Genomic DNA, 22,827 nt, shown 5'->3' with positions numbered 1-22,827 from the left:
CATGTTTACACCAAACTCAATATCTAGTTATATAATCCAGAACCTGCTGTATGATTGAAACCCATTAAGGAGACCACAGGGGAGTACATTCAGAGAGGTATGTGAAATATCTCTATTTACAAGTATAATTTTTTGCTTTCTATATCAATTAAAAAATACCCCCAGGCAGAATGGCTAAGATGAAAACTGAAGGGCTGACAGGTGTGTCAGTAGGTAAGAGCACAGCTGTTCTTACAGATGATGCGGTTTCAATTGTCAGTACCTCCATGGAGGCTCACAGCCATCTGCCACTCCAGGTCCAGGTATGTGATGCTCTCTCTGGCTTCCTTGTACACTAATCATTATATGTGGTGCACAAGTACGAATGCAGATGGAATAGCCACACATATAACTGATAAAAAATCAAAACTGAAAGAGAAAGAAAACCAACTCTGCTGAGGATGCAGGGTAAGGGACACCCTCATTCGCCATTGGCAGGATTGCAAACTGGATCAGCCATTATGGAAATCGGTGGGGAGAACCATGATCCAAGTATACTGTTCATTGGCATGAACTTGATATCCTTCTTCTGAGATACTAATTTATGCTTGTTGCCTCTTCTTCACAATAACCAGAAAATGGAAGCTTCCTAGCTGTTCTATCAATTTATAAATAAATGGCTTTCATGACTATTTTTGTTTTTCACTATGTGCAGCCTCTCTGTCATGCTTGGAAAATACTATATCACAGCAGCTTTTATGGTCATCAGAATTTTACACCTTTTTGAGCCCCCTCTCCCCTGGCTCTCCCAGAGCCTTAGGTGTGGGTGGGTGTTGTATTTTAAATGTATCAAGTAAGATTGAATAACTACAGTCATTATTCTCTGCGTGTTTACCATTGCAGATCTCTGCAGTAGTCATCACCTGATGCAAAAGAAGAGAGCAACACGTGTGTGTGTGTGTGTGTGTGTGTGTGTGTGTGTGTGTGTGTGTGTGTGTATGTCTAAGGGTAAGTATTTAATATCCAGTTAGAAATTAGATTGTTTCCTAGAGGAGAGTAGTGGGGTCTCCTCTAGGTTCTGTGACCTTTCCAGCAATGGGTACGTTAACTATATTTACAGAACCCTGCATCAATTTCCTACTGAATGGGCTTAGGCTAACCAGATGTTAGTTTCAACCCAAGAAACCAATGCTACTATTTTACTATGGGAGATGCTTTATTAGAGCAGCCATCATCATTGTTTGTAGGATACTAGGTAGGATTATTTACTGCTTTTCTCCCTTCGCAGCTTGCATAGCATCTTTGGATACTCTGAGCTAGTCCAGAGGGGTGAGGTTTCTGGGTCAGTTCAGGTTTGATTCTTCCAAATCTCTTCATGGATGTGCTGTGTCTTCAGGAATGGCACCATACATTCAAGTTCTACACGGTGAATAAGGGCAATAACAACATCCCATTGTGTTTCACAGTTTCTTCTCCTCTGACTATCTCTGACCAACAACTTAAAGGGATTATTACCCACTTCCTTCCTTCTCAGTCAAATTCTCCTTCCTCACATCTGGAAAGGATATTCTCACTTCTTTGTGGACCATAGCTGCATACATTAGATTTGAGGGTATTAGATTTAAGATATGAAAGCAGGAAAGTAGAAGGGAACCAGGAGTTCTAGAGAGGGTCAGAATAGGATCAAGGTGCTGCTATGGAGGGGCAAAAGAGCAAACAGTGAGCTGTCCGTATTCACATATGAATGCACACAGGCACGTGCACAGGCATGCATGTGGGTGTTCGCACGAGTCCAAGAGACCCTTAAAACAATACAGAATATTGCTATTTTGTTACTTGCCTCCTAGAAATTGAGATCAAACCCTATTTCTTTAGATACCACATATTTTTGTCCCAGAAATTGGAGAAATCCACCTGATAATGACCTAGGATTCTCATCCCAGAGAGCTAATTTTTATAATCAAAAAGTGCTATGTAAGTAGCTTTAGGTAATTTTATCAACCATCTTATGGAGTTGAAAGTCTCTGAGCTACAACAACAATGATCAACCTGACAAAATATTCTCAGTGACATGTTTTATGGGTAACCAAAGTGCCACCTAACAACTTAAAGCTCACTCAGCACGAGGGAACTCACGACTTCATAAATCCTTCTGAGAAGGGTGGGAGAGATAATATAGCTTGGAAGAGAATCTATTCCTACTATATTGTTAAATGAATAAAGCTTTCAACTGGATTCTATATACTGATCCTTATGCCCACAGATAAGCTTTCACCCCTCATCAGAGATGCTTCTTTTTGTAGCAGATGGAGGATGTTATAGAGATCATCAAGTAGCCAAAATATAGAAAAGAATGAATCTGGGCTTCCCAGTGCAAGTGGGGACATTCACCACCACAAACCACCTACTCCTGGCTCAGGGAATATCCTGGAAGAAGTGGGCACAAGATTGAAGATTCAGAAGACCAGCACCAGGATGGTTGTTACACAGTGTCTTCTGGATTTGATAGAGATGCTGCAACTATGAATTTTTACTAATATGGCTACTGGCACAAGGCATATACAAGAATACACTAGTTAAAGTGTCAGCATGGATGGGGAAAATGCTGCAGTGTAAAACTGCTAGAAGAAGAGATACAGACAGTGACTGTGGCAGGAGGGAGTGTAAGATTTCTTCAGGCACAGCAGACTGTATGATAGTTTTCCCAACCCTCAGCAATCAGCCCTAACACATGTACGCATGGGAAACACTAATTGGACTCAGTGGGTTGTATGTGTGTATAAATATTTCAAAGTAATAATTACAGAAGAAAAGGTCACAAATTCAAGAGGGAATGTAGATGACTCAGGGGGATCTAGAGAGGGGAAATAAGATTGGAAATGGATATGAGAGTGTTGCAATACTCATGTATGAAATTCTCAAAAACTTACAATTAAAACAATCAGCAAAATTATTGCACGTAAAAGGAGAAACAAAAAGCAGTCTAATATGGAGGGAGATAGTACTAGGAGAGACAACTGGATTGGGAGTATGGCATTTCTGGGATGAGCCCATAAATCTAGGACAATGGAAACTCCCAGAAATTTATGAGGGTGACCCCAGCTAAGACACCTAGCAATGGGGGATATGGAGAGTTAACTGGCCATCTCCTGTAATCAGGCAAGACTTCTAATAGAGGGATGGGGACAGCCACAGAATCTTATCCCTACAATTTTTCCTGCCTAAAAGATGTGCAGGGGTAAAAAATGGAGCAGAATTTGAGGGAATGTCCAACAAAGGGCTGGCCTAGTTTGAGATGGATGCCATGAAAGGGAGCTCACTCCTGACACTATTAATGATATTCTGCTATACTTGCAGACAGGAGCCTAGCATAACTGTCCTCAGAGAGGCAACTGATGGAAACTGATGCAGAGACTCACAGCCAAACATTAAGTGGAGCTCGGAGAATGCTGGGGAAGAGGGGAAGAAGTATTGAAAGAGCCAGAGGGGTCTAGGGTATCACAAGAAAACCTACAGAGTCAACTAACCTTGGCCTCGGCCTATGGGGGCTCATAGAGACAGACTTGTCAACCAGAGAGCATGCATGGGACAGACCTAGGTCCTCTGCAATATTTAACGGTTGTGCAGCTGGGTCTTCATGTGGGACCCCTAAAGTGGGATCAGGGGCTGTTTTTGATTATATTGCCTACTTATGGATTCCTTTCCCAACCTAATCTTACTGCAACTTGATATGCCAAGTGGTCGATATCCATGGGAGGCCTCCCCTTTTTTGTGGAGGAGTGGATAGGCAGGGGAGGTAAGAGAGAGGGAGTGGATGGAGAGGAGGGAGGGAAAGCTGTGATCTAGATGTAAAGTAAATAAATAATAAAAAGGCAAACTGATAAAAGCTAATTTCACGGTAACAAGATGAATAATACCATATACCTCAGAACTAAAATTTTAATGAAATAAAGTTGGGTTATTAGTTATTGACAAATTAAGACTTACTTTAAAAAGTCAGAGATGCATGAAAATATCACAATGAAATCTGTTATTTTGTATAAATTTTGAATTATGTAAAAATACTCAGCAACTTAAGATGTTGAAGAAGGGCTAAGAAAGTAAAGATATACTTTATCTCAAAGAAAATATAAGAAAGTAGAAAAGTCATGCCAGCCTTGTATAGGTTCTAATACGCCATGCTCTCCTGTAACTGAATAATTATTGTCACAGCAATTTTAGATCATTTTTTAGTGCTAAGTTGGAATAGACAAGATAAATAATAGCATTGTTCTGCATGACGTTTCACCTATTTCCTCTTAAAATTAATTAAGATGAGATTCAGCTATAAATTTCATGGTTTGAAGCATTATTAATGAGTGAGAGTTTCTTCACTGTAGAACATAAAATGATGTGATACAGATTAATTTCATTTTTGTGCCTCTGCATGAATATAACCCGACACATACAATTTTCAAGAAAAGTGTGCTAATAAAATTCAGCTCTCATTATTAATAAATAACTAGCATAAGGTAAAATGCCATCTTTACTAGATTTATAATTTGAGGGCATAAATATTTAAAACCTCCCTTTAATTTTTTAAATTAATATTTGCTTTGCATTTGTTCAAGGAGCACTTCAAAATGACTCACATTGCTTTTGAAATGCTGATATGAGTGCCTATGCATTATTAAATACTCATATTCCTGAGGTATATCAGGGTCTTTTGAATGGTAGAAAACAAAACCATTCATTTAAAAAAAGAGAAGGAAGAATTGGAAAACAGCTATTCTTAGCGATGTGTTTTGAAACATACAAGAATACTTTTTCAGATTACATCACTGGTACTGGATGTCCTTCTATGTGTTTTTGTGTACATTATTTACTTAATAGTATACTATACTTAACAACGTGAAGAATAAAAATTACAATGATGTTTTCCAGGAGCTGATATAAGTAGGTTCAACTAGCTAACAGATACTAGGTTTCAATCACATTATTATAAATTTACCTAAAATTACATACCATACTTACAAGTAATGTGTGTGTGTGTGTGTGTGTGTGTGTGTGTGTATTTAAAATGGAGACACAAATATGCATTATATGAAGTTATATCGCTATGCCACTTAGGGTAACAATGATCCATCAAAAGCCATAAACACGGAAATCCTAATACCAAGCATGAGAGGCCTCTTTCCAAGTTGTAGTTCTGGTGACTCGAAGAGATTTTTCAAAACAATATAAGCTATTTCTGTTGCCCCTGGTTGCCTCCTAGAAATCAAAGGGGAGTCACTATTGCTGGAGATACCATCTATTTCTGATAAAGGGGTCAAATGATGAGAGCTGGACTTGATCTCAAAGCCTCTTCCCAAGGACTGGGGGGCTGGCTTTCACAGTACTAGAGGGGGACAAGCAAGCTGCTAAGTGGGGGAAAGCAACCAGTAGCCTTATCGGCTGTGATGCCTATGAACGACAACGATGACTATCATGACAAGAGATTACATCAAAGATACGATAGTGGTACCTAAATCGTGGCCACCAACACCTGTCTAAATGGATTTACAACTCCCTCAACAGGGGGGAAATCATACTTGGTTCTGCAAACCTAGTCAACTCTTTGTGACTAGAGGCTAGTGAGATCATAGATCTTAAAGGAAGGTCTACTCATGCCACTTTCCAAAATCTGTATACTTTAAATTGCATTTTAAAATGCTTATCCTTATGTGTGCAACAGGTAAGTGTAGCTCTTACCCCACATCAGAGAAGCTTCATTTTGTAGCAGGTGGAGCACGTTACAAAAAGCCATGATTGGTTGAAATGTGGAGAACCACTGATGTTCGGTACTCAGGCCCAGTTGATATGTACACAATGGAACCCCTATATCCAAGACTCATAATGGAAGAGGGAGAAGAAAGATTGTAATGGCCAGAGGACTAGGAATTCTGCTGTGAAATTATGTCTTATGGAAACTGCAGGGAACCCATGTCATAAAGTAGAAGTTGTAAAGTTTAGAGGTTGAAAATATTTATATACTACAAAACTTATTTATGAGATTCACCTATGTCGCTGAAGGGATAGAGTGTAGGGATGATGGTTAAGATAACAGGCAACTCTCCACTGGCAAAGAAAACCCAATATGTCTGTGACATCATGTTTTGGGGAAGACAGCTTTAGGATTTCCTCTCTAAGCTGTAATGCATTGCATTTTAAAACCAAAAGCACATGTAATCACACACATACCCAATGCTCTTTTCTACACACACACACACACACACACACACACACACACACACACACACCCCTGAACTCTTGCCCATGCATCCCCACTGGTAATATGTATCTGGAAAAATGTCCTTGAGGACCCAAGTATCATTAGATTTATCAATTTGAACAATATCCCAGCCAGCTAGAAGTGGCTTGCAATCTTGTATTTAGTTGTGCTACAACTCCTTCCTAATAAAATAGCAAATTGAAGTGCTTTTCAGACAGTGTGGGAGACCAAAGGGAAGTGTTTCTGCCTCCAGTAAGCACAGGAGGCCATTAATGAGCCATGGCTGGCTCTCCTACAGTGCATTCAGCTACTGCCTGCCTTCTGTCCTCACAGAGGTTGGGATTATCACATTCGAGAGCAGTAGTTGGAAAAATGACTTAGCTTTCCAGAATTTATGGGCTATATATACTTATATGTTTTATTTGTGGTTGGCAAGGAGAATTGAGTGCCTGCTATTGACACGAGTTTATACGGCACACTTCGAGCTTCTGGAAAAGAAGGGTTATGATCACAAAGGGAACAGAATGCTTAAAAAGGGTCAGATGTTAGTGGCTGCAGTTTTCTTTTCTTCACTCTTATTTTCTTCATTCTTCATTTATTTCAATATATTTTAGACAAAGACTATGTAGCTCTGGCTGACCTTTAACTAATGGTAACCCTCCTGCCTTAGTTTCTGAGTTGTTGAAATTGCAGGCATGAGCTATCATGCTACCCTTCTTGTATTTTAATAATGTAAGTTTTTTTTAAATTTTGAACAAAGCATCTATTGTGCTCATAGACTTTTAAAAGTATCATTAATGTTTCCTTTAAAAAGACACCTGGGTTTATATATCCACTTCTACAATTTGCTATGTTAAATTAATACTGATCTTCCCATTGGCATTCATTCATTGTACCTAGTACCTAGTTTCTTCCATGTATATAATGCTACCTGAGCTATTGCCCCATATCTTCTCTTGCCCACTCCCTTTCCCCTCCTTTACCACCATTTCCATTTTCCCCTAAATAGCTTCATCTTGACTTTTATATGACATATACAGATGTGATTTTATGCATCTACAAAATCTAGAACACATATATTTAAATATGGATGTTCCCTGTAGGCTCATATATTGAAATGTTTAGTTACTAGGGAGTGGAACTATTTGAAAGGATTTAAAGGATTAAGAGGTGTAGCCTTTTGGGAGGAATTGTATCATTGCAGAGGCATTTGAGGTTTCAACAGCCCATGTCAAGCCCAGAATGTTGTTCTCCACTACTGCTCCAGGACCTGCCTGCCTTCCTCCATGCTTCCTGCCATGATGATAGTGGACTAAACCTCTGAAACAATAATCAAGCTTTTTCTTGTGGTAGTTGCCTTAGACATGGTGTCTTTTCACAGCAAAGGCACAGTAACTAAGATACCATATGAGAGGAAAAAATGTGATAGTTGTCATTCTGAGATGACAATTAGCTTAATATGTCTATCTTAAGTTATGTCCAATTTCCTGCAAATAGCATACTTCATTCTTGTCTATGACTGAAAATGTTCTACTGGCAATACATGCCATGTTTTTTAGCTAATCCTCTGTTGCCAGACACAAAGGTTGGTTCTGTTGGCGAGCTGTTTTGAATAGTGCTGCAATCAATAGCAATGTGCAAATACCTTTGTGTTGTACTGGGTTGGAGTGCCACTGGTGGCCATGCAGCATCTGCAGAGAATAGCATATGAGTGCTTCACCAATGGTATTCTACTGTGGCGAGGCCAATGGAGACTCCTCAGACTCTAGTGTAGAAAGGCCCATTGAATCCCTTTCTCACTTGGCAAGGACCTGAGGTGAATTTGGTGGCCACTGTGCTTATTCCATAGATTGTGTGGGCTACAAGCTCTCCTGGCTTTTGCTATACTGTTTCTACTAATAGCAATATTTGGTTTTATTTTGTTAGTCATGGACCAAGGTCAGGATCATGCAGGGTGAAAGTCCTGTGGGTGATTCTTTCGAGAGTTAAAACCCTCCTCTCCTCACTCTACGTCTATCAATCCTCTGGATGGGACAAGAACTCATATCCCTAGAGAAACAGCTACAATCACATTGGGTAAGCCTCTGGCAGTTGTAGACAATAGTGGCTCCTGCTTGCATAACTCTTCTGAGGAAGCTATGTCTCATCAACAATGATTTCAAATGGGGAAGGTATGTCTGATGAATAGAGACTTAAAAATGGTTCTTGGAAAGACAGTATCAGGAGTTGATAGGTGCATATTAGGAAAGGCTGTTTGGCACAATGAGTACGTCTCTGTCTGCAATTTAAAAAGGACTATGACAGAGGGGTACTATTTGATGACTGGACTTACACCCACAAGTGTTTAATCTGTCTCTCACCTTGTATAACTGTGTAATGCAAATGTGGTTGCATTTGCTACCGGTTGGCTATAGGCTCATGTCTACAGGACATACCTGGCTAGACATTTATGTTTGGCTTGCTGAAACTGTGCTTTTTGAAATGCACATTTTTGTTTTAGGGGGGAGGTGATTGGGCCAGCGGAGAAGGAGGAAGGGAAACTTTTGAGGGCTTTTTGTAGTGATGGGGCTTCTACAATACTGATGTTATGGAATTTTTTAAATAAACATTGATGTCACTCCTTGGGAGAGCAGGACTGTGATCGTATAAATAAAAATGGCGCGAGCTATTCAGGGCCACTTGCTTGAAAGACAACAGGTGCCAACATCTTCATCTGCAGCAATTCCCCTTCCCTGTCCCAGGACCAGAGCCTTCAGCAAGGTCTCCAGCAAGTCTTTCAGCCTAGTATACAGGGTAGGGTATATAGTAGGGTTAATGGTGGTTCTATTTTGAGGTTTTTGATTAACCTCATATTGATTTCCATAGTGAGTGGATGAGTTTACATTTATACCAGCAGTGTATGAGGTCTCCTTTCTGTCCACATCCTTCCCATCATTTGGTATTTGTTTTCTGTATGAATGTCAATATAGGGGTGAGAAGGAATCTTAAGGTAGTTTTATTTGCATTTCTTCATTGCATAGGGATTTTACGTCTACTTGTAATTCGCCTTTTGAGACCCCATCTTCATTTCATTAGCCCCTTTATCAAACGGGTTATTTGATTTCTAAAGCTTTTAGAGTTCTTTGTCTCTTTCCGTAAAATAATTTTTACATTAGTGAGGCACGCAGGTACTGAGAAGATATTCTCTCCATATGCGATGTTGACAATGACTTGTAAGGAGAAGCAGATTAATATCAATTTAATCAGAAAACTCATAATATAGAAATTCATCACACTTAGAGTCATGAAGCCTTATGCTTGGATTTTTCTTTTTTTTTTTTTTTCTTTTTTTTCAAAGCTGAGGACCGAACCCAGGGCCTTGCACTTGCTAGGCAAGCGCTCTACCACTGAGCTAAATCCCCAACCTTTGGTAAACTTTAAAATAGTCAGTACAGTTCTTTTAGCAACTGTAGGAGGTACACACTCTACACCATGTCATTACACAGATGGATGGGCAAAGACCCAGGAAATCTATTACCATATTCAAAGACCCACAGCCAGTATGAGGCAGAGTAGACATTAACAGGCATAGACATCCAGATTTTCACAGTGGTAGTGATGGTAGCCACCACCAATTAAACCTTTGCCACTTCCTAGACTGTCAGGTCCCTATGGGGTCCATAATTGGAGCTGGAAAATGATAGCTTTCAAAAGATAATTCCTAAAGTATACCATTTATAGGCTCATGATATAAAAGATTCCTATCTTTTAATTATTGATTCTTTATATCATAATTTATTCCTGGTTCAGTAGAATAAAAAAACTATCTGAAACTAACATTTTCACCTATTTTTTTATCAGCCATTTGATCCAATTTTCAGCAGTAATTTACATTGAAGTGTCTGCTCTATTATTTTCTGTTATATTGGCTCTGGGTAGTTGTTACAAAGAATGTAACACCTACCTCTGCTACATTAGGTAATGAGTCATTTTGATATGTATTTGATAAAAATGTATTTTGAAAAAAAATAATGGAAAGACATAAGTGTATATGCATTTGAACACTGTAGGTAGCCCTGATAAATTATTCTAAAATAATTTAGAGCATTTGCAGGTAATGAACTTAAGGCATAAAACAGAATACTCTGAATGAACATAGCAGAGAGAAAACAGCTCATGTTCCCAAACTATGAATTTCATTTTCCTTTAAGAGCACAGTTGGTCAAGAGCGTGCGCTGTAAAAGTAGATTCCATTTATTACAACCCGAAGATGTTGCTGAATTCAGCTTCAGGGTTTGAATCTGGACATTGAGTCAAGTCACAGTACAAATAAATCATCCCTACCAACATACAGAGCAGTTGGAAGGCAAGAACAGGAACCAATCAAAACAAGTGGAAATGAGATCACGGGAGACAGACTAGATGCAAATGGAAAATGTCCAAATGGCAGGGAACAGAAAATGAGGTGAAAATAAAAGGAGAGACAACACCTTTCAAATGGAAAAAAAAACTCAGCCATTTCATAACCACAGATAATGCTTATGCCTTTTGTTAGATATATTAAAGAGTACACTGGCATGCAAATATGTCGCTTCTCCTGGGGATAAAAACATCTACTGCAGTGAGTATCTTTATATTTCATTTTTCGCTGTCAATGTGTATTTTCCAGGCATATTATGGTGCTTTAAATCTTAACATGCGGTGAACACACTTTGGAAAATAATGTTATCACATTTCCTTAGCTTTATTTTGTTCCCCTTTATATTTACATGGAGTCATCTTCAACAGAATGATTTTTAAGTTTTTTTGTTTTAAATATAACAGTGCTGAGGGGATCTTATTCTTCCTTTTCCTCCTTAAATAGCCAAGTGAACATGAGAGACAAAATTGGCAGGATTTTGGTAAATGCCCAGCAATATAGGGATTCAGCACTTTAGGAGATGCACAAAATGCCCTACTAAATTGGTAAATGCGATATGGCTTCATGACTAGCTATAAATGACAATTGAGTTTTGCTTTTTACTTCTCTACTCATAGTTTTATATATATATATATATATATATATTCATTCATATATCTAGCAAATTTATAGGAGAAATCAATTATATTATTATTGTGTACATCCTATTCCCTCAGTAATGCTTTAATGCATCACAGAATCAAAGAAATGCACCAGAAGAAAATGCTGTCATTCTCCACAGAAAACTCATGCATGACACTATGCAAAAATTAATTTATGATGAATGATTTCAAGCCTAGGTCTCAGAATAACTTATTTAAATGACATCAGGAAAACTCACAAAAACTCACCCGCAAAAAGGAGTCTAGAGATCCATTCTCCATATACTCTACCACGATCATTACTGGCCGGCCTGCAAGAGAGCAATGGATACACAATTAGAGCCATTACAGGGGGGTGTGCTGCAGGTAGAGATCTACAGTAGCTAATTTATTTGTACTGTTAAAAGACGAACCAAGAGGCCCAAGTCATAGTTTAAGTGGTCACTGCTGCTGCCCTTGAAGTTTGGCACAATTTCCATGATGGTACAGTACTTCCCCCCCTGACTTACATTAGAGTGGGCAGTTCTGAAATTATTTCTAAATCAAAGCAGAAAGGAGAAATTCATAAATCCTCCTTAAGTCCTTATAAAAGATCAGCCATAGACTGCTTTTAAGGGATTCTGAGCAGAATGATTTTCAGTAGATTGATGAGTGTTGCACACTGGGAAGGATTTGTACGCATGCCTGATCATCTGTTTATTGCACACAGATTTGATAAACAGAAGGACGATGGCAGTGCATGAAAAGCAGGCAACTCTGCCTTGTAGTCAAATGCAGATGCGAAGATCAGAAAGAGGGCGTCATTTACTTCTCTTTCGATCACATCAATTGTTACAGTGCCCAATACGTCTCTATTAGGTGGAGTATTTGACACAAATAACTTTGATTTGTTTCAAAGGAGGGAATGTATTTGCTCTTTCCAATTGCACGGGTTTAAAAGATAAAATTTCAATTGAGTGGAAAATGATATTTACCCAAAATAGGAATCTATCAATGCTTAGTTTTTCTTTCTACATTATTTCTATTTCTTATTAGAATTCTTGATGATTCAATCTGAATGGCATATAGCTATTTTTATGACACACACACACACAAAATGATCTGGAAAGAAACTGTGCCAATGCCAAGGACGAAAATGTTGAACTCCGATTTCAAGCCTTTTTTTTTTTTTTTTTTTTGTCTTCTGAGCTCAAAGTCTTGCAGGTTAGAAAGGGTAGCCACCAGAAATTGCTTCAGTGTATGCAAATGCTAGATTTTACATTTGAATGTATATTTTAAAGAAAGATGAGCTAAAGGTTAAAAGGTGCAATAAAGCTCCAAATTTATCATGCATAGAATTCAAACTTAAGGAATTTTCCCATTTAGAGAGAATATTAACTTATGTTCTATAATGCCCCCCAAAGCTGTTAATCTTACCCATATGAACAAGGAACTTTATCACCAATTATAGAGGTGAGATGAGCTGTCAGCACTGTTATAGATAAAAATCAAGAAGACGTGGTTTAAACCTGAAAACTTGACATTCTGTCTTTTATTTGTCCACTGATTTTAGGGAGCCCAAAAGTAAAAATCTTAAGCTAACACTTAAGTAGAAAAGTTGGAAAGATAAAAACGCCAGCTTTGTACCTCGACATCCAATTCTGAGCAAAAATTCAAGCTAGAATGCTATTGGGTTATGAGCGTTTAGGAGGAATGTCGAGTTATTGCTCTGGGCATCTGAATCATCCTCTTTGTATGTTTCATGCCTCTGTAAACATCTCTTGACTGTTGCTGTCCAGTGTTCATTTTTAAGCATCTCTTTCTTAATAACATGAGTGTTATTAGAATCAAAAGAGCTTTTATAAACTTCCTTATATTGCTTTTCCCTATTACACCGATAAAGAAATCAAGGGATAGAAAAGTGAACTGTTTCTTGAGCCTAAAGCCAGTAAGGAGCATTATTAGGTAGCATGTCTGGTGCTTGGGGTCTTTGAACCTCTATGGATGGCATGGTTGCACCTTGGAAAAGATTACTGGATGATAGGTCTGCATCTCTTCTGGTTAATCATTCTCTCCAGTGAAGGACATCACCTTCCTAACCTTCCTTGCTATCCTTAGCTCTATGACTTTCACTTGCTCTATTATACCTTCTGCTTTCCATTTTCTTATCTACCTGTCGGAGTTATTTCTTAACTTGTTCCTCTCTGTAATACTACCATAATGCCCCCAACCACATGCCAGAATTTAAATACTGCATATTCATGCAAGGTTTTGTGCTGATGTTTCCCATAAACTCCCATCTCCACTGCTGTGTACCCTATGATACTATGCTTGGCTTTGGTCACATTGCTTGGCTTCCTCTTTTTCCTGTGGAGATTTGTGTCCTCATTCATTGGATTTCTGAGGGTTGCTTCCTATATGTATGAGCATAGTTGGTACTTCATAAAATTAATTTATGTTTTCTTACTGATTTCACTGTCCTTATGAGATTAACACTAAATTACTTCAATAAGATTCTTTTTCCCCCATTTTTCATTTTCTTTCTTCCATTTTTATTAAATTGTGTAGTTCTTATTTACATTTCAAATGTTATTCCCTTTCCCGGTTTCCTGTCCATCAGTCCCCTAATCCCTCCCCCTCTCCTTCTATATGGGTGTTCCCCTCCCCATCCACCCCCTATTACTCCCCCCCAACTATCCCCTACACTGGGGGTCTAACCTTGGCAGGACCAAAGGCTTCCCCTTCCACTGGTGCTCTTACTAGGCTATTCATTGCTATCTGTGAGGTTGGAGCCCAGGATCAGTCCATGTATAGTCTTTGGGTAGTGGCTTAGTCCCTGGAAGTTCTGGTTGGTTGACATTGTTGTTCTTATGGGGTTGCAAGCTTCAACCTTCAAGCTCTTTCAGTCCTTTCTCTGATTCCTCCAACGGGGGGTCCTCTTCTCAGTTCAGTGATTTGCTGCTAACTCTGTATTTGACATGTTCTGGCTGTGTCTCTCAGGAGAGATCTATATCTGGTTCCTGTCAACACGCACTTGTTAGCTTCATCTATCTTATCTAGTTTTTGGTGACAATATATATATGGGCCACCTATGAGGCAGGCTCTGAATGACTGTTCCTTCAGTCTCTGCTCTAAACTTTTCAACAAGATTCTTAATGATATGAATTCAAAGTATTCTGGGCTTAGTTCTATCTATAACTAATTCTTAGGTAGGTACTTTTGGCACTCTTAAATTCATCAGTGACTAGTTTTACTTCTCATACGAACAATAATGAATTAGATGAAGACTCCCCCTGTTTCTTGTGAATGAGAAGCTTCATTGGAACCATTGTTTTGCATTTTAGGCAGCACTGTCAGTGGAGAGTGGCTGGATTGAAGAAGTGTGGGTTTCTTTTAATTTATAATTTAACCTATAATTTATTTCCTAATGGTTTTCAATAGGAACTATGTAGGTATGTGTGATGGCTATTCCTGATTGTTAACGTGCCTACCTCTGGAATTAACTATAATCCAGAAATGGAGGGCAAAACTGTGATCCAGATCTTAGTGCTGGAAGACACAGGCTTCTGACCTGAATCTTGATATGGAGATCTTGAGGCACAGTGGCCATGAAAAGCTTAGGGCCAGGTATATGCCTTTAATCCCCTGTCTAAAGCAAGGAGATCTCTGAGTTCAAGGACAGTCTTCTTCTGTCTGCCTTTGGATGAAGATGTAGAACTTTCAACTCCTCCCGCTCCATATCTGCCTGTCATGCTCCTGCCTTTAGGATGACGAACTGAGCTCCGAACCAGTGTAAACTAGCCCCAGTTAAATGTCCTTTATAAGAATTGCATTGGTCGAAGTGCAGGCTGACAGGAGCTGGATGTAGATCTCTCCTGAGAGACACAGCCAGAATACAGCAAATACAGAGGCGAATGCCAGCAGCAAACCACTGAACTGAGAATAGGACCCCCGTTGAAGGAATCAGAGAAAGAACTGGAAGAGCTTGAAGGGACTCGAGACCCCATATGTACAACAATGCCAAGCAACCAGAGCTTCCAGGGACTTAGCCACTACCTAAAGACTATACATGGACTGGCCCTGGATTCTGACCTCATAGGTAGCAATGAATATCCTAGTAAGAGCACCAGTGGAAGGGGTAGCCCTGGGTCCTGCTAAGACTGAACCCCCAGTGAACTAGATTGTTGGGGGGAGGGCAGCAATGGGGGGAGGATGGGGAGGGGAACACCCATAAAGAAGGGGAGGGGGAGGGATTAGGGTGATATTTGCCCGGAAACCAGGAAAGGGAATAACACTCGAAATGTATATAAGAAATACTCAAGCTAATAAAAAAAAATGAGAAGCTAGACATTGCCAGAAAAAAAAAAAAGAATTGCTTTGGTCATGGTGTCTGTCAACAGCAATGGAAACCCTAACTATGACAGTATAATGTGAAGATTAAGCACAAACTAGTGGTCCTCTATTGCATATTTGTCAAAAAACACACAGGGATAAGGGAACTTAGGGAAATTTGGATGCTATCCTTTAGTTCTGTTTTAGGTGAGGAAAGCATTTTGGTAACCATTCTTTTTTTGTCTTGCTTTTTTTCAATATGCACAGTTACATATGTAAATCATATATTCTAAATGTATAACTGCTCCTAGAAGATATACTTGGGAGTAATCGATTCCATTTCTAAATTTTCAAAAATATCTGAGCTCATTCCCTTAGTACATTTTAATTTGTTGCCTCAAATGCCTCATCACAAGGCATCATCCTAGTGACTGAATTGTGTTACCGACAATGAGCAAACTCCTGGATGCTTTAACCACAGTCAGTTCTCAAAATTACCACTTAATTTACAGAAAGTTCATTGGTTTGATATTGAATCTCACAGGACACCCAAAGTTATTGTTTTCAAGATTGTAAAATTACAAATATCCAAATATTGTTAAGGGTGGTCTCAACTACATAAGAACCAAAATCTGGTTTTTAGCAGGAGTCCCACACCCGCGGATCTCTGCCCTCAGCAGCTCTCTGCTCCCAAACCCCGTGGGAGAGAGCCCTCACCGCCTGGTGAGGTGGGCACACCTGAGACTGCAGAGCGGAAGAGACCACCAACACTGCCCACCTCTGCCCACATCCCTGGCCCAAGAGGAAACTGTAAACAGCCTCTGGATTCCCTTGGATAAGGGCACAGCAGCAGCAGGTCCCCTGCCTCTGAGACACCCCGGAACCTGAAGGGACCGACCAGATAAACAGTTCTCTGCACCCAAATCCCATGGGAGGGAGAGCTAAACCTTCAGAGAGGCAGACACGCCTGGGAAACAAGAAAAGACTGCACTCTGCACACATTACTGATTCCAGAGGAAAACACCAAACGCCATCTGGAACCCTGGTGCACAGAAGTTCCCGGAAAGGGCGGCATAGATCTTCCTGGATGCTGCCCCGACAGAGAGCTCATAAGCAACACCCCACAAGCAAACTTGAGCCTCAGGACAACAGGTAAGACCAACTTTTCTGCTCCAAGCGACCTGCCAGGTGAACTCAAGACACAGGCCCACAGGAACAGCTGAAGAACTGTAGATAGGAAAAACTACACGCCCGAAAGCAGAACACTCTGTCCCCATAACTAGCTGAAAGAAAACAGGAAAACAGGTCTACAGCACCCCTGACACACAGGCTTATAGGACAGTCTAGCCACTGTCAGAAATAGAAGAACAAAGTAACACTAGAGATAATCTGATGGCGAGAGGCAAACGCAGGAATCCAAGCAACAGAAACCAAGACTACATGGCATCATCAGAGCCCAATTCTCCCACCAAAGCAAACATGGAATATCCAAATACACCAGAAAAGCAAGATCTAGTTTCAAAATCATATTTGATCATGATGCTGGGGGACTTCAAGAAAGACGTGAAGAACTCCCTTAGAGAAACACAGGAAAACATTAATAAACAAGTAGAAGCCTACAGAGAGGAATCACAAAAATCCCTGAAAGAATTCCAGGAAAACACAATCAAACAGTTGAAGGAATTAAAAATGGAAATAGAAGCAATCAAGAAAGAACACATGGAAACAACCCTGGATATAGAAAACCAAAAGAAGAGACAAGGAGCTGTAGATACGAGCTTCACCAACAGAATACAAGAGATGGAAGAGAGAATCTCAGGAGCAGAAGATTCCATAGAAATGATCGACTCAACTGTCAAAGATAATGTAAAGCAGAAAAAGCTGCTGGTCCAAAACATACAGGAAATCCAGGACTCAATGAGAAGATCAAACCTAAGGATAATAGGTATAGAAGAGAGTGAAGACTCCCAGCTCAAAGGACCAGTAAATATCTTCAACAAAATCATAGAAGAAAACTTCCCTTACCTAAAAAAAGAGATACCCATAAGCATACAAGAAGCCGACAGAGCTCCAAATAGATTGGACCAGAAAAGAAACTCCTCCCGTCACATAATAGTCAAAACACCAAACGCACAAAATAAAGAAAGAATATTAAAAGCAGTAAGGGAAAAAGGTCAAGTAACATATACAGGCAGACCTATCAGAATCACACCAGACTTTTCGCCAGAAACTATGAAAGCCAGATGATCCTGGACAGATCTCATACAGACTCTAAGAGAACACAAATGCCAGCCCAGGTTACTGTATCCTGCAAAACTCTCAATTAACATAGATGGAGAAACCAAGATATTCCATGACAAAACCAAATTTACACAATATCTTTCTACAAATCCAGCACTACAAAGGATAATAAATGGTAAAGCCCAACATAAGGAGGCAAGCTACACCCTAGAAGAAGCAAGAAACTAATCGTCTTGGCAACAAAACAAAGAGAAGAAAAGCACACAAACATAACCTCACATCCAAATATGAAGATAACAGGAAGCAATAATCACTATTCCTTAATATCTCTCAACATCAATGGCCTCAACTCGCCAATAAAAAGGCATAGATTAACAAACTGGATACGCAACGAGGACCATGCATTCTGTTGCCTACAGGAAACACACCTCAGAGACAAAGACAGACACTACCTCAGAGTGAAAGGCTGGAAAACAACTTTCCAAACAAATGGTCGGAAGAAGCAAGCTGGAGTAGCCATGCTAATATCAAATAAAATCAATTTCCAACTAAAAGTCATCAAAAAAGATAAGGAAGGACACTTCATATTCATCAAAGGAAAAATCCACCAAGATGAACTCTCAATCCTAAATATCTATGCCCCAAATACAAGGGCAGCTACATACGTAAAAGAAACCTTACTAAAGCTCAAAACACACATTGCACCTCACACAATAATAGTAGGAGATTTCAACACCCCACTCTCATCAATGGACAGATCATGGAAACAGAAATTAAACAGAGACGTAGACAGACTAAGAGAAGTCATGAGCCAAATGGACTTAATGGATATTTATAGAACATTCTATCCTAAAGCAAAAGGATATACCTTCTTCTCAGCTCCTCATGGTACTTTCTCCAAAATTGACCATATAATTGGTCAAAAACGGGCCTCAACAGGTACAGAAAGATAGAAATATTCCCATGCGTGCTATCAGACCATCTCGGCCTAAAACTGGTCTTCAATAACAATAAGGGAAGAACGCCCACATTTACGTGGAAATTGAACAATGCTCTACTCAATGATAACCTGGTCAAGGAAGAAATAAAGAAAGAAATTAAAGACGTTTTAGAATTTAATGAAAATGAAGGTACAACATACCCAAACTTATGGGACACAATGAAAGCTGTGCTAAGAGGAAAACTCATAGCGCTGAGTGCCTGCAGAAAGAAACAGGAAAGAGCATATGTCAGCAGCTTGACAGCACACCTAAAAGCTCTAGAACAAAAAGAAGCAAATACACCAAGGAGGAGTAGAAGGCAGGAAATAATCAAACTCAGAGCTGAAATCAACCAAGTAGAAACAAAAAGGACCATAGAAAGAATCAACAGAACCAAAAGTTGGTTCTTTGAGAAAATCAACAAGATAGATAAACCCTTAGCCAGACTAACGAGAGGACATGGAGAGTGTGTCCAAATTAACAAAATCAGAAATGAAAAGGGAGACATAACTACAGATTCAGAGGAAATTCAAAAAATCATCAGATCTTACTATAAAAGCCTATATTCAACAAAACTTGAAAATCTGCAGGAAATGGACAATTTCCTAGACAGATACTAGGTACCGAAGTTAAATCAGGAACAGATAAACCAGTTAAACAACTCCATACCTCCTAAGGAAATAGAAGCAGTCATTAAAGGTCTCCCAACCAAAAAGAGCCCAGGTCCAGACGGGTTTAGTGCAGAATTCTATCAGACATTCATAGAAGACCTCATACCAATACTATCCAAACTATTCCACAAAATTAAAACAGATGGAGCCCTACCGAATTCCTTCTATGAAGCCACAATGACTCTTATACCTAAGCCACACAAAGACCCAACAAAGAAAGAGATCTTCAGACCAATTTCCCTTATGAATATCGACACAAAAATACTCAATAAAATTCTGGCAAACCGAATCCAAGAGCACATCAAAACAATAATCCACCATGATCATGTAGGCTTCATCCCAGGCATGCAGGGATGGTTTAATATACGGAAAACCATCAACGTGATCCATTATATAAACAAACTGAAAGAACAAAACCACATGATCATTTCATTAGATACTGAGGAAGCATTTGACAAAATTCAACACCCCTCCATGATAAAAGTCCTGGAAAGAATAGGAATTCAAGTCCCATACCTAAACATAGTAAAAGCCATATACAGCAAACCAGTTGCTAACATTCAACTAAATGGAGAGAAACTTGAAGCAATCCCCCTAAAAATCAGGGACTAGACAAGGCTGCCCACTCTCTCCCTACTTATTCAATATAGTTCTTGAAGTTCTCGCCAGAGCAATCAGACAACAAAAGAAGGTCAAGGGGATACAGATTGGAAAAGAAGAGGTCAAAATATCACTATTAGCAGATGACATGATAGTATATTTAAGTGATCCCAAAAGTTCCACCAGAGAACTACTAAAGCTGATAAACAACTTCAGCAAAGTGGCTGGGTATAAAATTAACTCAAATAAATCAGTAGCCTTCCTCTACACAAAAGAGAAACAAGCCGAGAAAGAAATTAGGGAAACGACACCCTTCATAATAGACCCAAATAATATAAAGTACCTCAGTGTGACTTTAACCAAGCAAGTAAAAGATTTGTACAACATGAACTTCAAGACACTGAAGAAAGAAATTGAAGAAGACCTCAGAAGATGGAAAGATCTCCCATGCTCATGGATTGGCAGGATTAATATAGTAAAAATGACCATTTTACCAAAAGCTATCTACAGATTCAATGCAATCCCCATCAAAATACCAATCCAATGCTTCAAATAGTTAGACAGAACAATTTGCAAATTCATCTGGAATAACAAAAAACCCAGGATAGCTAAAGCTATCCTCAACAATGAAAGGACTTCAGGGGGAATCACTATCCCTGAACTCAAGCAGTATTACAGAGCAATAGTGATAAAACCTGTATGGTATTGGTACAGAGACAGACAGATAGACCAATGGAACAGATATGAAGACCTAGAAATGAACCCACACACCTATGGGCACTTGATTTTTGACAAAGGAACCAAAACCAATCAATGGAAAAAAGATAGCATTTTCAGCAAATGGTGCTTGTTCAACTGGAGGTCAACATGTAGAAGAATGCAGATCGATCCATGCTTATCACCCTGTACAAAACTTAAGTCCAAGTGGATCAAGGACCTCCACATCAAACCAGATACACTCAAGCTAATAGAAGAAAAACTAGGGCAGCATCTCGAACACCTGGGCACTGGAAAAATTTCCTGAACAAAACACCAGTGGCTTATGCTCTAAGATCAAGAATCGACAAATGGGATCTCATAAAACTGCAAAGCTACTGTAAGGCAAAGGACACTGTGGTTAGGACAAAATGGCAACCAACAGATTGGGAAAAGATCTTTACCAATCCTACAACAGATAGAGGCCTTATATCCAAAATATACAAAGAACTCAGGAAGTTAGACCGCAGGGAGACAAATAACCGTATTAAAAAATGGGGTTCAGAGCTAAAGAAAGAATTCACAGCTGAGGAATGCCGAATGGCTGAGAAACACATAAAGAAATGTTCAACATCTTTAGTCATAAGGGAAATGCAAATCAAAACAACCCTGAGATTTCACCTCACACCTGTGAGAATGGCTAAGATCAAAAACTCAGGTGACAGCAGATGCTGGCGAGGATGTGGAGAAAGAGGAACACTCCTCCATTGTTGGTGGGATTGCAGACTGGTATAACCATTCTGGAAATAAGTCTGGAGGTTCCTCAGAAAATTGGACATTGAACTGCCTGAGGATCCAGCTATACCTCTCTTGGGCATATACCCAAAAGATGCCCCAACATATAAAAAAGACACGTGCTCCACTATGTTCATTGCAGCCTTATTTATAATAGCCAGAAGCTGGAAAGAACCCAGATGCCCTTCAACAGAGGAATGGATACTGAAAATGTGGTACATCTACACAATGGAATATTACTCAGCTATCAAAAACAATGACTTTATGAAATTTGTAGGCAAATGGTTGGAACTGGAAAATATCATCCTGAGTGAGGTAACCCCATCACAGAAAAACACACATGGTATGCACTCATTGATAAGTGGCTATTAGCCCAAATGCTTGAATTACCCTAGATGCCTAGAACAAATGAAACTCAAGACAGATGATCAAAATGTGAATGCTTCACTCCTTCTTTAAAAGGGGAACAGGAATACCCTTGGCAGGAATAGAGAGGCAAAGATTAAAACAGACACAGAAGGAACACCCATTCAGAGCCTGCCCCACATGTGGCCCATACATATACAGCCACCCAATTTGACAAGATGGATGAAGCAAAGAAGTGCAGGCCGACAGGAGCCGGATGTAGATCTCTCCTGAGAGACACAGCCACAATACAGCAAATACAGAGGCGAATGCCAGCAGCAAACCACTGAACTGAGAATAGGACCCCCGTTGAAGGAATGAGAGAAAGAACTGGAAGAGCTTGAAGGGGCTCGAGACCCCATATGTACAACAATGCCAAGCAACCAGAGTTTCCAGGGAATAAGCCACTACCTAAAGACTATACATGGACTGACCCTGGACTCTGACCTCATAGGTAGCAATGAATATTCTAGTAAGATCACCAGTGGAAGGGGAAGCCCTGGGTCCTGCTAAGACTGAACCCCCAGTGAACTAGATTGTTGGGGGGAGGGTGGCAATGGGGGGAGGATGGGGAGGGGAACACCATGAAGAAGGGGAAGGGGAGGGATTAGGGTGATATTTGCCTGGAAACCGGGAAAGGGAATAACACTGGAAATGTAAATAAGAAATACTCAAGTTAATAAAAAAAATAAACAACCAAAATCTGAGAAATCACTTATTTATATTAATTAATCACAAAATTCCTTTTTTATCCTTTCTATTATAAAGGACAATAACTATCTTCTTTGATTTGGAATATTAGGTACATATATATATATATATAGAATACATGCATGTATACATATGTCAATACACATAT

At 39.5% G+C, this 22,827-nt stretch overlaps 1 protein-coding gene across 3 annotated transcripts in view; it reads right to left on the bottom strand.

Annotated features, from left to right (window-relative positions):
* The window catches only part of Epha6 (Eph receptor A6), a 951,337-nt gene that overhangs the window by 164,373 nt on the left and 764,137 nt on the right, over positions 1-22,827 (bottom strand). For all 3 annotated transcript variants that reach the window (NM_001419529.1, XM_039088720.2, XM_039088721.2), the window contains one exon: positions 11,519-11,580. In NM_001419529.1, the coding sequence (NP_001406458.1) occupies positions 11,519-11,580 (62 nt within the window). The remainder of the gene's footprint in view (positions 1-11,518; positions 11,581-22,827) is intronic.

Source organism: Rattus norvegicus, chromosome 11 (assembly GCF_036323735.1).
Source record: "Rattus norvegicus strain BN/NHsdMcwi chromosome 11, GRCr8, whole genome shotgun sequence".
Lineage (NCBI taxonomy): Eukaryota > Metazoa > Chordata > Mammalia > Rodentia > Muridae > Rattus > Rattus norvegicus.
The sequence above is the reverse complement of the archived record's forward strand: the minus strand, read 5'-3'. Positions and strand labels throughout refer to the sequence as shown.